This window comes from Hemicordylus capensis, chromosome 1 (assembly GCF_027244095.1).
Source record: "Hemicordylus capensis ecotype Gifberg chromosome 1, rHemCap1.1.pri, whole genome shotgun sequence".
NCBI lineage: Eukaryota > Metazoa > Chordata > Lepidosauria > Squamata > Cordylidae > Hemicordylus > Hemicordylus capensis.
Genome location: NC_069657.1, coordinates 109,467,805 through 109,490,886, shown reverse-complemented (window position 1 = coordinate 109,490,886; position 23,082 = coordinate 109,467,805). Strand labels below are relative to the sequence as shown.

The window sequence follows — 23,082 nt, the reverse complement described above, 5'->3', positions numbered from 1 at the left end:
GGGTATCCCGTTGAGAGAATCTGGGACCAGACCAGACCAGAACAGACCACTAGTCTCTCTCAACCAGGCCTCTGTAATACATACCAGGCTGGCTCCTTCAAGTCATGGATGATTTCTGACTTATTTTGGACTGACCTGGCATTACAAAGTAGCAGGGTGAGGTTCTGTGGATGATTGGCACTGCTCCCCAAGGACAAGTAGCTGGTGGGCCAGCTGAAATGGGAGACCGCTATTAGGTTTCTGGTTTCCCTTCCCCTGTAATGGCTTGCTAACCTACCAATGTCATATCTTCATTGATTCCAGACCACCGCTGGAGTAGTTGCCCCAGAGTCACCCCGCCCCCCCACCTCCTCATCTTTGGATAACCCAAGACACATAGCTGTACCAGGCCCAACCTGAAGCAGCGAGGAGAGCTGGTCTTGTAGCAGCAAGCATGAATTGCCCCCTTTGCTAAGCAGAGTCTGCCCTGGTTTGTATTTGAATGGGAGACATGTGAGCACCATAAGATATTCCCCTTAAGGGATGGAGGCATTCTGGGAAGAGTGCCTGCATGCTTGTATGCAGAGGGTTCCAAGAGCCGCCCCCACCCCACCACACCAGCAACTCCAAGATAGGGCTGAGAGAGACTCATGCCTGCAACCTTGGAGAAGCCACTGCCAGTCTGTGCAGACAATACTGAGCTAGATGGACCAATGGTCTGACTCAGCATAAGGCAGCTTCCTATGCTACTAACCAATAATTAGGCAACAATAGCACTGCTATCAGCAGGGATACCTCCCCCTTTAAAAACCAATAACAATACATTCTGCCCCAGCCTTCAGTTCCACCTCCAAAGATCCACACCAGAGGCCAGCTTTCTGTGGCAGCTGCCTGCAGGCAGCCTACCAATGAGCAAGCCATACTGGTGGCTACACCAGTGGCTGCATCCCTGTCATTGTTCACCTTTATAAGGTGATATATAAGGATGATATTATATACAGATATTATTGCTTGGTGGTATGATGCTTGTAAACACATGCAATAGCTATGCAAAGCATTTTCTGTGGGCTCTACCTTGTGACTTTCCAGGCTCTGCTATTTGGAGTGGGTTGGCCTAGTGAGTGGTCTTGGAGAATCTCACTTTTTAAGGTCACTAATCTTTACACAGGTGGTTATGTCTAAGTGAGAATAAAAAAGATATTGTGCATTCCATGCAAAATTGTTCCCGATGCTCTTCTTTATTTTGTAAGAAAACCAGATCCCCGCCTCCCCCGCCCCACACAAAGAACCATGCGGAGTGACATCTGACATAAATCCCTGCTTAGCTAAAGCCTACTTGTAGCCTTGTTTAAAAAGGATATTCTCAATGGATAAAATGTATTGTTGTACTAGATTTTATTCTCTCTGGTTTTTCAGTTATGCAAATCTGTGAAAAGTAGATGTAAAGTACTACTTGATGTATACAATAGCTGTAAAATTATACGATTTGTTTAATCATCTTTTCAATATTATATTGTAGTATAATATATGCATGCAGGTTCAGGATTAAAGGATTTTGAAACCTCAAGGCATTGTTTAAAAAGGATAAAATCCTTAAGGATTCTTACAATCCAATCCTATGCATGTTTATTTAGAAGTATTCAGTGGGTCTTTCCCCCAAGGAAATATGCATGGAATTGTGGCCTAAGAATAGCCTTCCATCAATTTCCCTTAACTGAACACATGCACACTGTTATTTTTGCTAGATTATTATTACTACTACTGCAATTATCTATATACCACTTTTTAATGAAAGTTCTCTAAGCAGTTCTAAGCAGTTCTCTAATAATTCTCTTATTATTTCTTGTTTAAACAGTCAGACAGGTGTTATTGACTGGTTTGTTTTATCCAGACATTGAGTCCTTCCCAAGGACCTGGGATGGCTGAATTTTATTGTCAATGTTGTTGCTGTTATAGATATCGTCGCAGAATATATGCTGTTCCCAGTAATGTTGCTTTTTGTAATTGGCTGATGGTGATTCTGTGGCCCCTATGATGTTGAGGTGCTCTTCAAGGTGTTTTGGAATTGCACCTAGGGCACCAATTACTACTGGGATTATTTTGGTCTTCTTCTGCCACAGCCTTTCAATTTCAATTTGTAGATCTTTGTGTTTTGTTATTTTTTCTATTTCTTTTTCTTCTATTCTGCTATCCCCTGGTATTGCTATGTTGATTATTTTGACTTCTTTTTCTTTCTTCTCAACTACAGTGATATCTGGTGTATTGTGTGGCAGATGTTTGTCTGTTTGTAGTCGGAAGTCCCATAATATTTTTGCATCTTGATTTTCTACAACTTTTTCAATTTTATGGTCCCACCAATGTTTGGCTACAGGTAGCTTGTATTTCTTGCAGATGTTCCAGTGTATCATCCCTGCTACCTTGTCATGGCTTTGTTTGTAGTCAGTCTGTGCGATCTTTTTACAACAGCTGATTAGGTGGTCCACTGTTTCATCTGCTTCTTTACAAAGGCGGCACTTACTGTTTATTGTGGATTTTTTGACTTTTGCTCTTATTGCATTTGTTCTTAGTGCCTGTTCTTGTGCAGCCAGTATTAAACCCTCTGTTTCTTTCTTCAAGTTGCCATTCTTAAGCCATTGCCAGGTCTTGGTGATGTTTGATTTTCCACTTATATTGTGCAAATATTGACCATGCAGTGGCTTATTTTTCCATTTTTCTGCTTGGTTCTTGACTTGTTCTTTTTTGCAGGCCTGCTTTGTTTCATTGGTGTTGAATAGTTTTGCGTTATTGACCATTTGAGGTGCATCTTCTTCACTGACCTTTTAAGGACAGTGAAAAGAGGAGGCCTCTTTTCTCCTCCTCTACTGTTTGATGGACTTGCAGCATTCCTCTTCCACCTGAGCTGCAAGTGAGGTATAGCCTATCTACATCACTGCGGGGGTCCAGAGCATAATTGATGGTCATTATTTTCTTGGTCTTACGATCTAGCGTCTCTAGCTCTGGCTGGGTCCAGTCTATTATTCCTGCAGTGTATCTGATAACAGGTATAGCCCAGGTGTTTATGGCTTGTATCGTGTTCCCACCATTGAGTTTGGACTTTAGGATTTTTCTAACTCTCCTGATGTATTCACTTCCAAATTTTCTTTTAACTTCAGTGTGTGCAATGTTATCCTCCTGGAGAATGCCCAAGTATTTGTAATGTTCTTTCTCTTCCAGGTTCTTGATCTTGCTTCCATTGGGCAGTTCTATTCCTTCTGTTTTTGTTATTTTTCCTCTGTTCATTATTAATGCAGCACATTTGTCTAGTCCAAATTCCATTGCTATATCGCTACTGAATATATAGACAGTGTTTAGCAGTAATTTGATTTCTGATTTGGACTTTCCATACAGCTTGGCTGTATGGAAGATGGTTTATTTTACTTGATGTAGAGCAGATGGTTTATTTTTCTTGATGTTTTAGATGTTTGGTATCAGAGGCCTGTTTTGTTTAGTATTTGTAAAAGTGGAGTCATGGTGATTACAAACAACAGAGGGGATAGTGAGTCCCCTTGGAAAATACCTCTTCTAATGCTAACCTATCCAAGTATCTCACCGTTGATTGTTAACTGTGTACTCCACATGCTCATTGCTTTTTAAAATAAATATCTGAATGTTTTTACTGATCCCAGTTCTTTCTAAACATTGTAGTATCCATGTATGAGGCAATGAGTCAAAGGCCTTCTTGTAGTCAATCCATGCAACACGTAGATTTGTTTTTCTTCTCTTGCAATTTTCTAAAATCATTTTGTCAATCAGCAGTTGGTCTTTTGTGCCTCTGGTGTTTGGGCAGTTTCCTTTCTGTCCAGCTGGAAGCTGCTTATTAGTTAATAAGTGTTGCATTCCTTCTTCTGCTATTATTCCAGTTAGTAATTTGAACATGGTTGGCAGGCAGGTTATGGGTCTATAATTACTTGGAACTGCACCTTTTGCTGGGTCTTTCATTATGAGATGAGATTTCCCAGTTGTTAGCCATTGTTCAATATCACCTCCTTGCAAAATGTGATTGAACTATTTTGATAGTTGTTTATGAAGGCTTGTTAGGTGTTTAAGCCAAAAGCCTTGCAGTTCATCATCGCCTGTTGCAGTCCAATTTTTAATTTTCTTTGCTCTTTCACTTATTAATTAGCTAATGACAATATCATTTTATTTGTTTTTCTTTATTATGCATTAGTATTGTTTTATTATGTATTTGGATGTTGTTAGTCACACTGTAGATCCTTTTGGTTCAACATTTTGGAGTAAAGTATAGATGAGCACTCAGGCACACACACTCCACCTCAATCAAAAAAATTTATTGTGTAATTTTTATAGTTTTATATTGTTATAAATGTATTCTAAACCACCTGAAAATGATTTCAATGATAGGTGGTATAAAAATTTAACAATAAATAAACAATAACAATAAGTCTCCACTCCCATCAGTTGGTGTTAGGGCATTTTACATAATAAAACCATACTAAAACATAATATAGAAAAACAAATCAAAGTGATAGCAACTGAAGATGAAATTCAGCACGTGGCGGGGGTGGGGGGGACCTCAGAGAAGGCAGACATAAGGAGATGAATGAATGTGGAGGGGTGGAGAGAGAGAGAGAGAGAGAGAGAGAGAGAGAGAAATGTCCTAGAGATCAAGTAGATGCTGATCAGTTGATTAATATAGATTTGCATATAAAGAGGGAATTTTAATTTAGCTGCTCAATAATTTTTCCCAGTCAGAAATACATTTGTAAAGGTGACCATTGCTGATTCTTCTGATAAGACAATTGACTTATTTTCATTTTCAGATGGGCTATTAAACATGAAGGAACAAGTAAGCCTGGTCAATGGAAACAGTCTAAAGTGGACAATCCTTTATGGAATAAGTTGACCTATATGTGGCCTATGCTTCCAAATGGAGAACTTAATGAGGTAATTTCATATGTGGTAGATATAGCACAGGCACACACAATCTGTGTCTACTCAAGCATGTATGAGCACATTTAAAACAGACTATCTACACATTTGCAGTGGCTGATATCCTGACTAACTAAATGTGCATGTTAGTAGGATCTGTGGGGATGCAGTGGGAACCCTCGCCCAACTCCCCCAGTCCTTTTGTGCTCATGCTGTTGCACAAGAGTGCTAATACTTCCAAGTACTGCCATTGTCCCAGAAGTGCTCTGAAAGAGTGGGAACACATGTTTCCCCCATTGCATAGCACTTCTAGGGTGTGGGCAGTGCTCAGAAATATTAGTGCTCTTGTGTGACAGTGCAAACACAAGAGGACTAGGAGACTTATCTAAGGGCCCCTGCTGCATTCCCTCAGACCTTATTTACACAAGAGTTTGGTTAGGATGCAGCCAGTATCCATGACATCAGTAATGCAAATTGCACACTAGAAATTATTTCTATAGTCACTGAGACTACCGTTCAGACACTTCTACCTACCTAATAGCCCTTTCACATTTTTTCTTTTAATGGCAGCACCTATATCACACTTCAAATTGCCCATGACATTTCCATCAGTTTTGAATGTGTCTTCTAAAGCAGTGTGGGGAGCTGCTGTTTCAGATTAATTCAAATTACTGTTAAAAAAAAAATAAAAAAATCCAGATTTGATGTATTTTCAGGAATATTTATTTTCTATTATTGCAGCAATTATCATTGGACTGAGTTGATATTATCCCTTTAAATATGCTCACTTCATTTTATCATGCACCTTACTTTTCTGTGCTTGATTGCAAAGAATGCATAAAACTATCTGTTGAGCATAACTCCAAATACAGATGTCCACAAACCTGTTCAGAGGCCCTTTTACGGCCATCCGGACAGGTTCGAACACAGGCCGGTTCGAAGGCTCGATGGCGGGGGGTGGGGTGTCTGCCTTTAAGGGTGAGGGAGGGTGCACTGACACATACACACACCCTGCCATGTTTCCCTCACCAGTGCTTGGTTTCCTCAAAGTCCGTCGGGGCAGCAGCATACCTCCCTGCCGCCCTGTTGCCCCTTTACTGGAAGTAACCGGAAGTACTCGAGGCACCTGCTTTACTGGCCAGCATCCAGACTAATGAAGAGCCGATGCTGCAGACGAAGGGTGATTTTTGTCAGTAGCCCCTGTGCGGAGCAGAGGTTGGAGAAAGGAGAGAATGTGGTGTAGCAACTACTTTATCAGTATGACTAATCCTTATTGTGTAAGAGACGGATTAAAAATTCAATTAATCTTTCATGTAACTACGAACTATGAATACACTCTTCAACCAAAGTTCTCAAAATGGTTTACATCGAAAAATAAAAATAAACAATACATAAATAAGATGGCCCCCTGTCCCCAAAGGGATCACAATCTAAAAAGAAACATAAGGCAACAGCCACTGGAGGGATGCTGTGCTGGGGCTGGATGGGGCCAGTTGCTCTCCCCCTGCTAAATATAAGAGAATCATCACTTTAGAAGGTCCCACTTTGCTCAGTTAGTAGGGTTAAATGAGTAACTAGTCACTGTAATTCACTAAAATGTATGGCAAAATCACAAAGTGATTTGTGATCGTGAAATCATCAGTAGAAGCTATTCATAAAATAATACTGAAATGTTAGTTATAACTATTTTGAAGTAGTTTTTCAGACCAATATGTCTGATTGATCTCTTCAGACATGTGCTCCAAGGTCTTTGAGATTTTCATCCGTAAGATGCTGTTAAGTCTATTTCTTCAAAAACTGCAAATACAGAGTTCTGCAGTTTCGCCTATTGTTTTCAAATGCAGAGTCACATGGTAGCTGAAAGCTGAAAATATCTGTCTTGGGCAGGAGCTAATTATTGTTTGTGTCACTTTAGAAAGAACATACTGACCATTAACCATTGCTGGCTGAATCAGATCCATGTGTAATGTAGCAGAGATAGGGGCTATTCTCACAATCAGGCAAAATCGGGCTAGGGGAGCCTAGCCCGATTCTGCCTGATCGTGTAAACCACCGGGCTCACAGGTGAGTCCGGTGGCTTACAAGCAGCTAGCCTGCTTTAGTAGCCCGCCCCGAAGCCTGGGTGTTGCGGCTACTTATGAGTAGACCTCTGGAGGGGAGGCGAAAAGCTGCCTCCCAGCTCCAGGGGTCTCCCCAGTATGCCCTGCGCACTCGTGCAGGGCATACTGGAGCTTCCAGGGGCTGCATGGCCCCCGAGCTCCTCAGCCCCCGCCAGCTCCATCACGGAGCCGGCAATCGCTCCCTCCCCACTCACCGTTCTAAACCAGGTCTCACTGATCGTGAAACCCAGCTCATAGAGTGTGAACTGTGAGCCAGTTTGTCCCTGCTTTGAATCTTACCTCAACGATGCATTTACTGTAGCTTTAGGTAAACTATTGTTTTTGGAATCTCAGCCCTCTCCCCAAACCCACAATACAGGACTGCAAACAGTGACCTCCCTCACAGAGTTGCTGTATGGATTACTGCAATGTATGTGAAGTTCTTTGACCATACTAAGCTGCAATATACAAATGTTGTTGTACATGTTATAATTTTATTGAACATTTAATTTTATTTTACTGAAAGGCTTTTGACTGGCCCATTGAAGGCTTGCTGGTTCCAAACAGCCCTCCTTTAAAGAAACCTGCTGGGAAGAAGTCAGAGAACTACATGCCTGTGAGACTGAAGGTTTTAAGAAATGGAGAGCAGGACAAAAACAAAGCCATCACTATTCTTGGAGTTGATTATACAACTACAACGAAAAAACAGTAAGAAAATAGCAATCAATGTTGGTTACAGAATTAAAACACTATATTTTTTTTAAAGTCAAGCTGTTTTTAAAAAAAAATAAATTAATGTTTTTTGACATTTTATGTTGTACAACAAACCAAGTCCCCACCGCCCCGCCCCACCAAACAGATGTATCTTCATTTGCAAAGCTATTACTGTTTTCAACTTAAAAACAAAAACAAAACTATGTCATAATCTCTAAAACCCAGCCATCTACTTTACTTTGTGGTGGAAAAGAAAACAGAGTTCAGGCATGTTGGATCCCATGTGATCACCAAAGTTTCAGAGACTATTGGCTGGCCAGGTCACATGGAGACACCAGTTGTATGATCCGGTGCCTCTACATGGAGGCTGAACATGCAACTCTCATTATTTGCACAATAGAAATCCTGCTTTTTAGAGCTGCTGCAGGTGTCCAGCATAATGGCAGCCATGTGTTCACATACAACTGACACCGCCACGTGATGCCAGCTGAGACACAAGCTCACCAATAGCATTCACAAATGAGTAGAGAGGGCTCAACCAGCTGAATTTTATGAGATTACCACATATGTTCAGTAGTCTGGATTATAATACAACAGGTAGGGATCCAACAGATAGGGCTCAGATGTGCATCAATATGCAGTTCCCATTGTGTAGATGAGAATGAGTCTTACAATAAGTGTCAGAATGAGGATGGAAGTGTGCATCCCCTTCCACTATGCTTGGCCACTGTATGGAGGTATTACCAAACGTCTTTCTAGTTGTGCATGTGAATTTGTTGCCTGAGCTATCTCTGGGTTGATATGAGTGTCTATCTACAGTCCTGAATTTGTGTTTCATCACTATAATGTTAATTTATCATCTCTTGATTATATGCCAACAACAATGTACTGCTTGCTATAATCAAAAGTGAAGTCTTTTGTTTGTCCAGCTGCAGGAAAGGTTTGTTTGTTTGTTTGTTTGTTTGATTGATTTTTATACCACCCTTCCAAAATGGCTCAGAGCGGCTTACAATTGAAAATTGTATATTTGCACCCAAATATAGCTGTCTCTATTCAGAAATGAGCATGATTCTCAGCTTACAACTCCAGATATTTCTAACTTCACTGTGTGAAATAACTGAAGAATATGTTCCTACTCTTATCTAGATGGATCAACAACTTCAGTCCATGGCTAGTAATTAATAGGCCTATTTTTTGAGATTGTTAATAAGAAGTGGCCATCTAAATTTAATTTGCTCATTTGCTTTCAGCTTATGCTAAAAATAGGTATAAACAACAGGATTTCAATTAAAACGCAAATATGAAATGATTATTTTTAATGACCAGCCTTTTGTACTTTTCTTAGATGTTATCTAGTTTGATTAAAGAACTATTTCTTCTTTCTATGAACAAATTGAGGAACAGGGGGAGAGAGATTATCTAGGACAACTCATATTTCTAAAACATATCATGTAGGAGATCTATAAACTTTGTTTTCAGAGGCTGGTGTCCTGACTACTGCTGTGTACCTGCAGCCATACGAAGCAGATGTGCCATGGCTGTGTTCATGCTTCAGCAGTGCAGGTGCTTGTGCACAGATGGGATTTTCACCAATCTCCTGCCCCCTGAAATGCTCTGTGCAATCCACAAATATGTCCCTGAGGGTCACAAAGTCCGCACTGCTGAAATAGGAATGTAGTGACTGCATGTGTGCTTATTTTGGCTGCACTCATGCAGCAACATTAGTCAAGTTGGCTATGTTTTAGGTAGAAACATTGTATAAAGAATAGTGACCGACATACAGATTAATGAAGCATTGCTAATACTGTGCATGCACTGTGGGGAATGGGGAATTTTCATTTATCTCCCCTTCAGGTGACTATGACTCCTAAAATATGTCCCTGAGGGATGCAAAACCCTCAGGGACATATTTTTGGGAGTCACTGTCAGCTTCAGAGGGAAGGGAGTGTAGTGTCATGATTAGAGTGTTTGACTAGGACCAGGGAGATCTGAGTTCAAAACCCTGTTTAGCTATGAAACTTACTGGGTGACTTTGGCCCAGTTACTTTTCTCTCAGCCTATCCTACCTCATGAGGTTGTTGTTGGGATAAACATAACCATGTTCACCACTCTGGACTCCTTGGAGGAAGAGACAGATTAAAATGTAAAATTAGATAAAATAAAAATATGTCCCTCCCCTGTGATGTGCACTCAGCATCGCCAGAGGTGTAGTCATCAGTATTCACACATGCCCTGTGAACATGAGCTGCTGTTGCATGCTCCACTTCCTTCCTCCACTTCTTGCTGCTGCCACTGCCATCTCCTTCTTTATCCTTATTCTCCTCCTCTCACCACCACTGCCACCATTACATTCCCCGCTGTTCTGGGGTGAGTGGAAGGATGCCACAGAACTCCCAGCAGGCTCTTGGAATGGTGAGTGAGGGGATGGGTCATGTCCTTCCTCGCACCAGTGAGAGGGTATGCAAATGGCATCCCCCTGCTCACCCTGAAACAGCAGTGAGCATAATGGCGACTGCGGTCGTGGCAGCAGTGAGAGGAGACAGCACAGCAAGACAAGGCAGGGGCGGCATGGAAGGGCTGGCTCCAGCCCCCACAGACAAGTGGTGGGAACCAGCAATAGGAGGAATACAAGCCACCACAGGCTTGATACATCCCTGAGCATTGTTGCACAAACACTTTGTTAGCCTGGATGTCAGCAGATATATTTAATCAGCTCAATCTCTTTGGATATAAGAACATGCAACATTTCAATTACCCTCAATGTTTCACCAGCCAGAGTGGAAAGACACTAAGGCTTCAGTTACATAACCAGTCTACTGCCTGATGAAGGTTTCTGAAGTGTGTCAGATCCTGCATAGCACTGCAGAAACAGCAGAGTCTTCAACAGACTAACATGTTATCCCTCTAGAAGTATAGCAGAAGTTGGCCCAGTCAGTGAAATATATCACACCACCTGTTTTGTATTTACTGTTTTCTGGGACCAAAATGGCAATACCCTTTTTTGTATCGAATTTGTAAAGAATGGAATATAGGAAACTAGAGATTGATTACAGCATATAAATAGCCCTTGGGAACAATTTTGATTTATATTCCTAACAGCTTATGAGGCCGTAAGAAACTATTATGATCTCATAGTTTGCCTTTCTGCACAATAATGTCCATAGAAGTTCACTCAAACAGTTTCTTTCTCAAACTTAAAATTTCTAGTTGAGCAGAATATGTATGTGTATATAAATTATATGTATTTGGATAAATCACTTGAACAGTGTATATTATGCAAGAAACTTATGGATATTATGCATGAAAGATTTTATATGTTTCCTGTATGTAACAAAACTTTGAATATTCATACTGCAGTGAAAAGCTTTGATGTAAAGAATAAGTTAAATATATCATTTCTCACATTGTTAGCAGAGATGTGACCTTTTGACCTTTCTTTTAAGGTTTTTAGAACATCTGATGCTTTTTGATAATGGTTTAATATTACTTTTTCAGATTGATTAAATACACTTCATACATCACTGAACAATGAGTAGCATTCAGATAGACTGTCCACTGAGCTGCCTGCAAAAATGATAAAGTTAAAAAAATAATCTTCAAAGTAAAGTCAAGCCTGAAATTGAAATCCTTGACGCATACATCTCATAATTAGTTCTCTCTCTGCCAGATCTAAAATGTGAATATACTGTTCTTAAAAATGATTCAGATCTTTTTACATAGAAATTTAATGAATGGTTGCTTTAAAAAAGTTTTTCTCTAGATCTAAGGCAATATCTAAAACTTCCCTAAACTAGCTTTCATGAAGTTGCTGAATTTCCATCTTAGGCCACTAAAGACATTGGCTAACTTCCAGGTTAACAAAGTACCTCTGCGCATGCTACAGAGAGGGGCATTTTTTATTGTATTGCCCCTTCCCTCTGAAGCTGACTGTGATTCCTGAATATATGTCCCTGAGACCTGCATGATCCTCCAGGGCATATTTTCAGGAGCCACCATCAGCTTCAGAAAGAAGGAGAATTACAACAAAAATTGTCTTTGCTCTGTAGCGCACATATCATCACTGCTCCAGCACTCTGTTGATCAGGATGTCAACCATATTTATTTGCTGCAGTCTCTGTGACTGATGGAATGAAAATCTACTCCTGCAGTTGAATGGAATGGCTAACATGAGGCATAGCCCTCTGTCACCAGAAGGAGAACTGTGGAGGGCTGCCAGTGCGCAAGCAGACTTCAGTGCCCCTCTCCTTAAGGCTCCTTTGCATAGCAGTATGAGCATGGAGGGCAAGGGTGGAACGGTCTTTCCATATCTCTCCCTCCTCCCCTCCCTCCTCCCCTCCCCCCCTCCCTCCCTTTCCCCATATCTCCTGGAAAGGTTTCTGCAGCCTTTCCAGTTGCAGAAATCTGTGGGTTGCACAGCCTTTCCTGAGAGTTGTGCCCATTGAGAGGGAAGGGGGTGAAGCAAAAATCACTCCTCCGGGTTCAAACCACAGCACAAATCAGCCTTCAGTGCAGGGGCACTGAAAACTGCTTGCACACCCACAGCCCTCCTGACCCTGAGTGGAGAAGTAGTAGTCGTTGCAGTGGGAATAAGGGCTGCATGATATGCAGAGGGCTGCATATCATGCCCTCATGTTATGCACATCATGTTATGATTAGATGCTTGATGCTGGCAGCGGACAAAAAAAACAAGAGCTTATTCCTACTGCAGATGCTACAGCAGTCAATGGTAGTTTCAAGCAACGACTACTACTTCTCCACTCAGGGTCAGTTTGATCTTGAGTTAGAAGGGGAGAATTGGAATGGGAAGTTTCTCCTGTCCAGTATCCCTGCTCCACTCAAGTCAATTTCCAATGTCATTCATTTCCCGATTCTGTGCAGGATACTGCATGCAAATTCCATATAGTTTGGGGTGACACACATCTAATTTGCAGCATGTACACACACAAAGGTTTCAGACCTCATAAAAAGCACTCAGAGGTGGGTGTGTGAGTGCCTCATGCTTTGACCATTCAAATGTCCACTGTAATTGCTGATGAGTAACTTGTGTGAGCAGGACTTCATTAGGACTGTGGGAGGACTAGGAGCAGAATGTTCATTTGAGGGTCCGTCCCCCCCCCCCACCGCTGCCATTTTCTTCTCCTTGGCTGACATACGATGCTCTTACGCAACTGAGCAAATTTTATTTTCCACCATGTGCATAATGTTGCACAGTATGTCAGCCACTGCATCATGTATTAATAGAATAACACCAAATTCTGAAATAACTCTTGATTCTGTGGCTATATTTTAATTGGTTAGTTTTCTTGCCTTGAATGAAAAGGATCGATAGCAAGGTTGGAGAGGGCTTTGGAATAAGAAGTGAAGATAGTCCCCTGAGCCCCCTGCTGCTGTCTTCCCCCCCACCCCCAACCCATCTTTGATGAAAACTAATTATAAGAACGTAGTGAAAAGCAAAATATTCTCAGCATGTCCTTTCTCTTGTTCCTATGCTCAACAGGAGAGGAGTAGGGATGGATGCTGCCTGATATTCCTCTCTGCTTCCCTCCTGAAGAGGACTTGTCTTGCTTGAAAGTGAGATGAATCCTCCAATCAGGAGCCAGTAGCTTGCCAAGGAATAGGGGAGGCATGAGAGGAGAGTGAAGAGTGGGCTGTTGCCCAGCCAGTGGGCCTTGGGCCCAGGGGCATTTGTTGCCCTCCCTTGTTCAATTATAGCTACACCCCCTGGATCAATCAGACCATTTCAAATACTGAACCATACTTTGGATGACTTTACCCACCGTGTGTGGAGCCCATGGCAATTGCACCCCCTTAAAACAGGGCCCTGTGTGTGAGGGTCATGTGTAAGCTTCAAGTACCTGTATAGCATGTATACCTCCCCCATATGAGTGCCCCTTTGCACATTAAAGTGGAAATACAAAGAGCACAGCCTTGTGCCAGTGCTTCTTAGAATGCTGTTGTCACTGACTCCAAGCTCGAATGACTCCGAGAACATGGTGTGCAAAACGAATAAAAAAGGAGTCTTCGTGTGCTTTGTCCAGTCTTCTGAGACTTGTAGTTGTGTTTTATATTTTTGTCTGTATTTGTATTGCTAAAATTGTAGGTGGATCTTTTCATTCTTTTAGTACATTTTAAATATCTAATTTAGTTAAACTGTTGATTTGTTTAGAAATGTCAATGCAAAAAAGAAAGCAAAAGCAAAGAGATTTCCAAAGATGTGCATTGATGCAGACTCAGGAAAAGAAATACACAGGACAGAATTTCAGCATTTTTTGGAACGGTAAACAATCCCACATCACAATCTTTATTCTCTGCTTAGATGTCTTCCTATGTAAATATCTGTGTATTAAGTCTAGAGGAGACTATTATAGTAGTCCAAACTCACTCACAGAATAGTATACCCAGGGTTATCTATTAGTACTATTGTTTATCCTTTATTGTGCCATAAATGCTGTAAAGTTGGGGTAACTCAACAATACTTATGGCTCATTTGGCGAGCTATATGTCCTAGTCAAAAAGATGGAAGTCTAAAGGCACATTAGATTCCAGGGATCAGTAAGTATAATGGAAGCTTCCTCCTCCTACCTTCAAGGTAAATACATCATTGAGTGATTGGTCTCACACACTGTGCACTTCCCTTCTGTTCATTAATTATTGTTTGGTTTTATTTAATGCAATATATAACCTGCTTCCTGGCCAAAGTAATCAGAGCAGCTCACAATAAAAATAATCATACAAAATACAGACAATAAAACAAGACTAATCAAAATAATTATTAAATACAATACAGCAAGAATCATTCATGTTTATACTGTGTTCACCAATAAGGTTGTAAATTAGGTTTGACGCTGGAAGAGCAAATGCCACCCAGAAAAGCATGGGCTTTGTCATTCAGCAAAGATGCTGTTCGGTACAGTTGAGGGATCACCAACCTTGAAATTGCTCCCTGTGCATAGGTTTAGTTGTTCCCAGACCTAGAACTATCTCCACTTTTAGCTTAACAGGGACTCCCCTGAGATGCTTGGACTTGTGGTTAAGTCATCAACAGGGTAAGCTAAATTTTGGGTTATAGTAGTATTGGACCTATCTAATGAAGAGAACAGTGGCCCTTCTTGTAATGTGCTGCTTCCATCTCCAAAAGACTTGAAGACTTAATGCAGACAGTGCCGTACATCCATATCTTTGTTTCTTAAAAAGGTGCACCAACGTGTTAAATTTGCCTTTTGCTGCTAGAAGACTATTCACTGGAAAAGGAGAAGAAATCTTTGTTCTGAAAGACTTGGAAAGAGATCAGCTGGTAAAGAAAATTAAAAATGAAATTAGAAGCATTCATATTTATCCAGAAAACATTGGGTAGCATCTAGAGCATTGTGCTGGGACCTTCTCCATCCCTTCCTCCATACAGAAGCTCCCTGAGCCTCCCTGAAAGGCTGAGGTTGAGGGCGGGGGACATTCAGCGTCAGCATGGGATGCAGCATGGGGCTGAGTGGAGAGGGGATACTTGGAAACCACAAGGTGAATAAGAGTAGGGAAGGTGCCCTGTATTGGCACACATTGCACCAGTAGTACTCTGGATGCTACCCAGCAGTGTTCTCTCTAATTTTTATCAACTGTGTGTAGAATGAGTTTTATTCTGGGTGGCAGTATCAAGGAAGTGTGTGCACATGTGCATTCAGAATGAGGCCTTCCTGATTAAACCTGAGTGGGATCTAAAATTACTTGAGCAGACATCAAAAAACATGTGCGCGCGCACACACGCACATGCCTCAGAGGGAACACTGCTACCCAGTGTTCCTATAAAATCAGCACATGATGATAAGCTACTATAATCCTGTGTAAGTGGGTGGGCCATTGACACCTTGAGGCTGTCTCCTTTTCCTCCTTGCCAGATGCTACCAGGGACAAGGCAGGCCTCAGAACTCCCAGCCCTGGTTCTCTCCTCAAGTGGGCCTGTTACTTCACAGGACCCGCTTCATGGGGAGCTTCTCTCTCTAGCCTCAAAAATGGGGGGGGGGGTCACTGGGGCTCTACTACTCCTTGAGCCCTACCCTGCATGGTCTCCTGCCTTCCCCCTTCTGCCTGCCTGTCATCATCGGCTGGCTTTTAATAGTCCCTAGCAGTCTTGGCACAACTTGCGAGACCTCGGGTCCGACTGAAATCTTGCCTCAAGACCTCGCAAGAATGATGCAAAATCTCACAGACTGTGTAATCACGCGAGATGTCCATGGGCTGTTCCGAGGCCCGCAAGAGGACAGGGAGCATCTTGCCCACTTGTTCTGAGGGCTGGCATGGGGTGTTTTGAGGCATGGGGGCCACAGCATAGCTGCCCCCACCACCAGACGTCGCGTGTCTCAATCTGGGCTCTCTGACCGACATCCTGGTTTGATATGCTGGCTTGTTCACAAACTGTGCCTAGAACAAACCAGGATTCGCAAAGGTTTGGATATAATGACAAATCACAATGTGTTTTAAACCAGGAACAAAAGCAGCAAGTTTCAACCCTTTCAGGCTTTTGCCCCTCAGGGGTTGCTTGTCCCTCTGGTCTCCTGCTGCTATGTCTTGGCATATTATTATTATTATTATTATTATTATTCATTCATTCATTCGATTTCTATACCGCCCTTCCAAAAATGGCTCAGGGGAAATAATAAATAAATAAGATCGATCCCTGTCCCCAAAGGGCTCACAATATAAAAGAAACATAAGACAGACACCAGCAACAGTCACTGGAAGTACTGTGCTGGGGGTGGATAGGGCCAGTTACTCTCCCCCTGCTAAATAAAGAGAATCACCACATTAAAAGGTATCTCTTTGCCAACTTAGTAGGGGCTAAGGATTTTATGGCTGCTGCTGCTGCTTTGTGGCATATTTTTAATGATTGCTTTTAATTGATGTTAATATATTAATGTGATTTGTATGGATTTTATTGTATTTTAACTTTTGTAAACTGCCTTGAGATCAGGTTTATGAAAGGCGGCGTTGAAACTGAACTATAACTACATAAACAAACTCTTCACACCCAAGCCCGAGGTCCATGCTAGTAAAACTAAACAAAGGTTTTCTCATAGTTTAGTATTGTGCCTGAACCCAGCAATGTCTGTGTCAGAACAAGGCAGGAAGCCAGTCTTTCCTACTAGACAAGAACTACTTGTCATTTTAGTGAACTATTGACTATATACTATATGGCAAGATTTCCCCGCTAACATTCCTCTTTTTCATTATTTATTTATTTAATTTATATACCGCCTGACTCCAAAGGCTCTAGGCGGTTCACAAAAACCAACAGATTTTCCTACAGATTCCTTCAGATTGCATGTAATAAAATAAAGTATTGTGCTCAAGATCAGATATCAATTGAGCACAATATTCACTGAACACAAGCATCAGTTTCTTTCTACATGGATGTGAAACAAATATATATCATTTCTGTAATAGGTTTATGTTTCATGTGGGGAACAATGGATTCATCCACACCTGACTATGGCTCAGCAGAAGAAACGTCTCCAACTTAGTAACTTAGCATCTGATATAACTGCTATCCGTGCCTTCTGTGTCATGCGCAAGCCCAAAAGTGAGCAAATTCGTATTTCTGCTGTATTTGTAAAGTGTGTGTTTGATAAACGGACATAAGAATAATGTGTGACATGTAAAGGTTCAGAAGTGTTGTGTAACATGTAAAGGTGCAGAGATTTCCAACAGTATCTCAGTGTGCTTACTGGACACAATCTAGCCAAAGATGAGCACCCTCAAGTCCTATTGATTTCAATGGTAGATTCTTACATTTATCTATTTATCTACTATTACTACTACTACTATTACAACTACAGAGATTTATATACCACTCTTCAACCAAAGTTCTCTAAGCCAGGGATCCTCGACGTTGGACCCCCAGATGTTATTGGACTTCAACTCCCATAATCCCCAACCAAAGGCCACTGGGGCTTGGGATTATGGGAGTTGAAGTCCACTAACATCTGGGGGCCCAACGTTGAGGATCCCTGCTCTAAGCGGTTTACATAGAAAAATTAAATAATATATAAATAAGATGGTCCCCTGTCCCCAAAGGGCTCACAACCTATGTATGTATGTATCTGTCTATCTATCTATCTATCTATCTATCTATCTATCTATCTATCTATCTATCTACCATATTTTTATACCACCTGATATGTATAGCTCTAGGCGGTATACAAAATTTAAAATATTTAAAAGTCACAAATTAAAATACATGATAATAAAAACAATAGGATAAAATTATTAAAACAAGTTTTAAAAAAATATTATTAAAATTATTAAAATTGATTCTAATTAAAAACCTGAGAGAACAGGAGGGTCTTGAGGTTCTTCCTGAAAACAAACAAAGGAGAAGCTTTTATTTCAGCAGGGAGCTTATTGAAAAGCCCTGGGGCAGCCACAGAAAAAGCCCAGCCCGGGGTCGCCATCAAACAAGCGGTAGTAACCGTAACTGGACCTCTCCAGAAGATCGTAACAGGCAGCAGGGATTATGACAAAAGAGGCACTCTCTCAAATAGCCTGGACCCAAGCCATTAAGGGCTTTATAGGTAATAACCAGCACTTTGTATTTCACCCGGAAACATATTGGCAGCCAGTGCAGTTCTTTTAGAACCGGTGTTATGTGGTCCCTTCATGTTGTCCCAGAGACCAATCTGGCTGCCGCATTCTGTACCAATTGTAGTTTCCAGACTACGTACAAAGGCAACCCCACATAGACCGCATTACAGTAATCAAGCCTGGAGATTACCAGCATATGTACCACTATTTTAAGGTCATTCACCTCTAGAAATGGACATAGCTGACATATCAACTGAACCTGATAAAAAGCACTCCTGGCCACCGCCTCAGCCTGAGAAACCAGTGAGAGCTTTGGATCCAGGAGCACTCCCAAGCTACGTACCTGATCTTTCAGGGGGAGTGTAACCCCATCCAGAACAGGCAGATCTAAACCATCTCTTGGGTCCTTACCCCCCCCCACCCGCCAAGTCAGTACCTCCATCTTATTTGGATTCAACTTCAGTTTATTATCCTTCATCCAGCCCATTACTGCCTCCAGGCAGGCATTTAGGGAAGATATGCCATTTCCTGATGAGGTCGGCATGGAAAAGTAAATCTGGGTGTCATCAGCATATTGGTAACACCCAGTACCAAACCTCCTGATGATCTCTCCCAGTGGTTTAATGTAGGTGTTAAAAAGCATTGGAGACAGTATGGAGCCTTGTGGGATTCCACACTTCAGTTCTCACTTAGCAGAACAACAGCCTCCAAGTGACATCATCTGGAATCTGCCACAGAGGTAGGAGTGGAACCACATTAAAACAGTGTCACTCAATCCCACCTCCCCCAGGCGATCCAGAAGGATACCATGGTCGATGGTATTGAAAACAGAGAGATCCAAAAGGACAAGCAGAGTCACACTCTCTCTGTTGATAACCAGTTGGAGATCATCCATCAGGCCAACCAAGGCAGTCTCAACCCCATAGCCCACACGAAAGCCAGTTTGAAATGGGTCTAGATAATCTGCATCATCCAAAACTGCCTGGAGCTGAGAGGCCACCACCCACTCAACCACTTGCCCAACCATGGAAGATTAGAAACAGGTCTGTAATTAGTTAACTCTGAGGGATCCAGCATAGCTTTCTTCAAGAGTAGTCTAATAATAGCCTCCTTAAGATAGGGAGGCATCCTGCCCTCCCTCAGAGAAGCATTTACAATATCAACCAGACCCTCTCTGATAATATGATTATCTGATGCGATAAGCCAAGTCAGGCAAGGGTCAAGAGAACAGGTTGTAGGGCACACAGTCAAAAGCAGTTTGTCCACTTCCTCAGGAATCACAAACTGAAAGTGATCCAATCTAATCTCATAAGAGGAATTGCTGGACACCTCCACAGTAGACTCTGCTGTAACTGTGGAATCCAGCTTGGCTTGAATCTGAGATGTTTTATCTGCAAAAAAGTCGTTAAAGATGTCACAGCAAGTGACTGATGGTTCCAAGTTTAAATTTAAGGGGGAGGGAGTACATACTAGCCCCCCTCCCCCTTAAACATTTCTCCCATTGAAATAAGTACAACTCGTAAATTCCTAAATTTGGTTAGATCATGCCCACTGGTTTAGCTTTAGAACACATTTCCAATTAGTCTTACATCAGTGTTACATCAACCAGTAAGATTTTTGTAGTGAAGACAGGATCCCCCCCCCTCCAGGGGCTCAGTCCAGCTGTTTAACCAGCTTGCCTTCTTTCTAACAGAGAACCATTGGGTTATATGCCACATCACAACAATGCAAAACAGCCCAGCTTACAACTCTCCACTGCCAAGAATATGGCTCTGCCTCATTCACCTTCTTTTTACCACATCACAGTTGTCATCACCATGTAGCTTCTCATGTAGGGAGGGAACAGGAAATATAGTTGAGAAAATATTTTTACAATGTTCCAGCTTCACAGCTGGAACTGTTGTGAGTTCACAACTGTAGTGAGTTTCATAGCAGCTGCATTCTAAAGCTGGCATAACCATCCAGATATATATTTTTTGCAGCTAATAGTTGCAAGTGGGTGGGAGAAGAGTTTGAGTTGACAAAGAGTAATGCAAATTGACTTTTGTCCCGCAAGCCAGGCATAGATTGCCCTTATTAATTTGGGTACACAAGCCATTGTTTGCATAATCACAGCTAAAGGGAATAGAGAGGATTGAGCTATAAGTGGAGCATATACCATTGTCTGAGCTTTGGTTCAGTGCCGGGGAGAATATTTTGGAAATCCTTCTGCAGGGACAGTTTCTATTATTTTGATGGGATCATCTTTTCTGTAATTGGTTATAGTAACAATTCCCTTCTATAACATTAGAGGAAAATGTCATTGTATCCATTCTTCAGATCTTGCTTTAGAAGTCAAGAATGACATTGTCATTGGAGCCAAACTTTCTGTCGAAAGAGCTACAGTGGAACTTGAAGGGGGGAAAGTTGTTGAAGAACTAGAGGAAAAACAAGCTGAAGAAACTACTGAGAAAATAAAAGATGAGGCAGATAAATGTCCGTAAGTAATCTGAAATGATTATCGGAACAGCTGCAGTGTGTGTGTGTGTGTGTGTGTGTGTGTGTGTGTGTGTGTATGTATATATATATATATAGAGAGAGAGAGAGAGAGAGAGAGCGAGCGAGCACATGTGGTAGACATTTTAGAAATAAAAATCCTATTTATGGAATGTTTATACTAATGTGATTAGGACACAAGCAGAATTTTCATGCAATTTAATATGGCATCTTATCTCATGATTTCCCCTTTACAATTTCAAAACATATTAATTGTTTTCTATGTATAATGAATTCTTTTTAAAAAGTTAAAATAGTGAATGTTATTTTCTGTGGTATCATTATCTAAAGTACATACACATCAGGCTGTTCCGTGTTGCTCTGTTTTACCTTCTGTTTGTCTTATTTGCTCTTTTAATTTTACTTTATTTTGTAAAGCTTTTGGAGCCAAATGTAATAGCTATTACAAACCAAAGCTGGAAAATGTATATTGTGAATTCTATAGATAGAAATGAAGATAAGAAACCCAAATATCTGTAGCTAGAAAACTTCAGAAGAAAAATTCCAAACCTCTAGAAAAGATGTCCAAGTTCTTCTTCAAGTTGTTCTTTAATGAGAATGGAAATAGGATGAATGTTTCCATTCTGGATAACTTCAATATCTAGATGACTAAGGGCTAGATTGGTAGTTGGGATTTTATTTCCCCCCCATAAATCATAAAAGCTAAATTTTCAAGTTCTACTGATGTCACTGAATAGAACCACAAGTCAATGCGATGGATCTGAAGGGACCCTACCAAGAGAGGAAGGTGTTCCTGCTCATGCAAGGAGGATCATGATTACTGCTGATTCCATCCTCTAGCTCAGCTCCCTATTCTGTATCCCATGTCATTCCTGTGGGTTCCCCAACCTTCAGGAAAGGCTTTGGGGGCCAGGGGATTTAGTGGTGAGTTCATGCAGGAAACTCTATTCTGAGAATGTTATTCCGCTTCCTGTATTGAGGATACAGACTTTAAAATCACTTAACTTCAGTTGTAGCATGCCCAGTATTAGAAATTCCTTCTCATTTTAACTACTCATTCTTAGGACCAACGTGTTTAAAAATAAAGCAGCATGCATACAAACTATGTTGCTCATTGCCCAAGGCCATTATAATCCAGTAAACCAGCAAAGAGTCATGTGACACCTTAAAGAATAACAATGTTTTATTGTGGCATGAGGTTTTGTAGGCTAGAGCTTCTCCTGTGAGACGCCGCTGATAAAATATCCTATTTTAAAATAAAATACTGATCCCAGTTCAGCACAGAATTTGTTTCATTTTATGACATCATAAACTGCAATTGTGTTTTTGTAGAAATGGTCTCATTGTTGCATGAATAAATGGAAAGAAAGTGATTGTTAAGCAAGCTATGTACCATCCTGACTGTAGTATGATAGCGATATTGTTGCCCATGAGTAACACAAAAACCTGCAAAAACCTCTTTGATCAGACCACAGAAAGACAAGAACAAATATCAGTATTAAATTGCTAATATAAAAACAAAATTGCATTGTACTCATTCGAGCAATAGATGGCAGTATTGTTTTCTGAAAAGTTCCAAAGCTGTGGTCATAGCAATAATCATTTAGAAATTCTAGACTGGCCATTATTACCATCCTGTGGGGTGATACTAAGATACTGTCAGTTCATGACGCACATGTGGTGAAATGCTCACGTTAGAAATGAATGGTGTATCTCTGTATGTATTAACTACGCACACATAAAAATGAGAAGAAATCTTCCAGAGAACATAGTTACAGGTTTGGTGATTATACTGTTGATGTCATATCAGGGACATCCCTCCCTCTCTACCTCTTCAGGGAATACTGCCATTGCATTCCCATGGAGATGCCACCTAATGGCTCAGTGGGGAAGCAACCTGCCTAGAGAGCAGGAGGCTATTGGTTCAAATTCCCGCTGGTGTGTTTCCCAGAATATGGGAAACTCCTATATCGGGCAGTAATGATATAGGAAGGTGCTGAAAGGCATCATCTCATGCTGTGCAGGAGAAGGCAATGATAAACCACTCCTGCATTTTACCAAGAAAACCACATGGCTCTGAGGTTGCCAGGAGTCAACACTGACTCGATGGCGCAATCTTTCCTTTCCTACTCCCATGGAGGAGACAGAATGGGACCCTCAAATTGAACCTATTTGTGGAGAGTAGACCTGTAAGAGCCTTTCGTTTCTTGAAATTAGCATATACAAGTCGCATGCTCTTGATGAGACTGCCGTTAAAGTGTTAATCATGATTGGTGAACCTGCATGCTCTTGCAGA

The 23,082-nt window shown here is 41.3% G+C and overlaps 1 protein-coding gene across 20 annotated transcripts in view; it reads left to right on the top strand.

Moving 5' to 3' along the window:
- Window positions 1-23,082, top strand: part of DCDC1 (doublecortin domain containing 1) — a 474,105-nt gene that overhangs the window by 414,885 nt on the left and 36,138 nt on the right. For 19 of the 20 annotated variants that reach the window (XR_008312997.1, XR_008312998.1, XM_053283046.1 and 16 more), the window contains 6 exons: window positions 4,800-4,923; window positions 7,534-7,715; window positions 13,888-13,998; window positions 14,916-15,015; window positions 17,154-17,289; window positions 20,610-20,769. Coding sequence is in view for 18 of the 20 variants with exons in the window: in XM_053283046.1 (XP_053139021.1) it covers window positions 4,800-4,923; window positions 7,534-7,715; window positions 13,888-13,998; window positions 14,916-15,015; window positions 17,154-17,289; window positions 20,610-20,769 (813 nt within the window). In the remaining 2 variants the exon portion in view is untranslated. The remainder of the gene's footprint in view (window positions 1-4,799; window positions 4,924-7,533; window positions 7,716-13,887; window positions 13,999-14,915; window positions 15,016-17,153; window positions 17,290-20,609; window positions 20,770-23,082) is intronic. The other variant, XM_053283051.1, reaches the window with a different exon arrangement.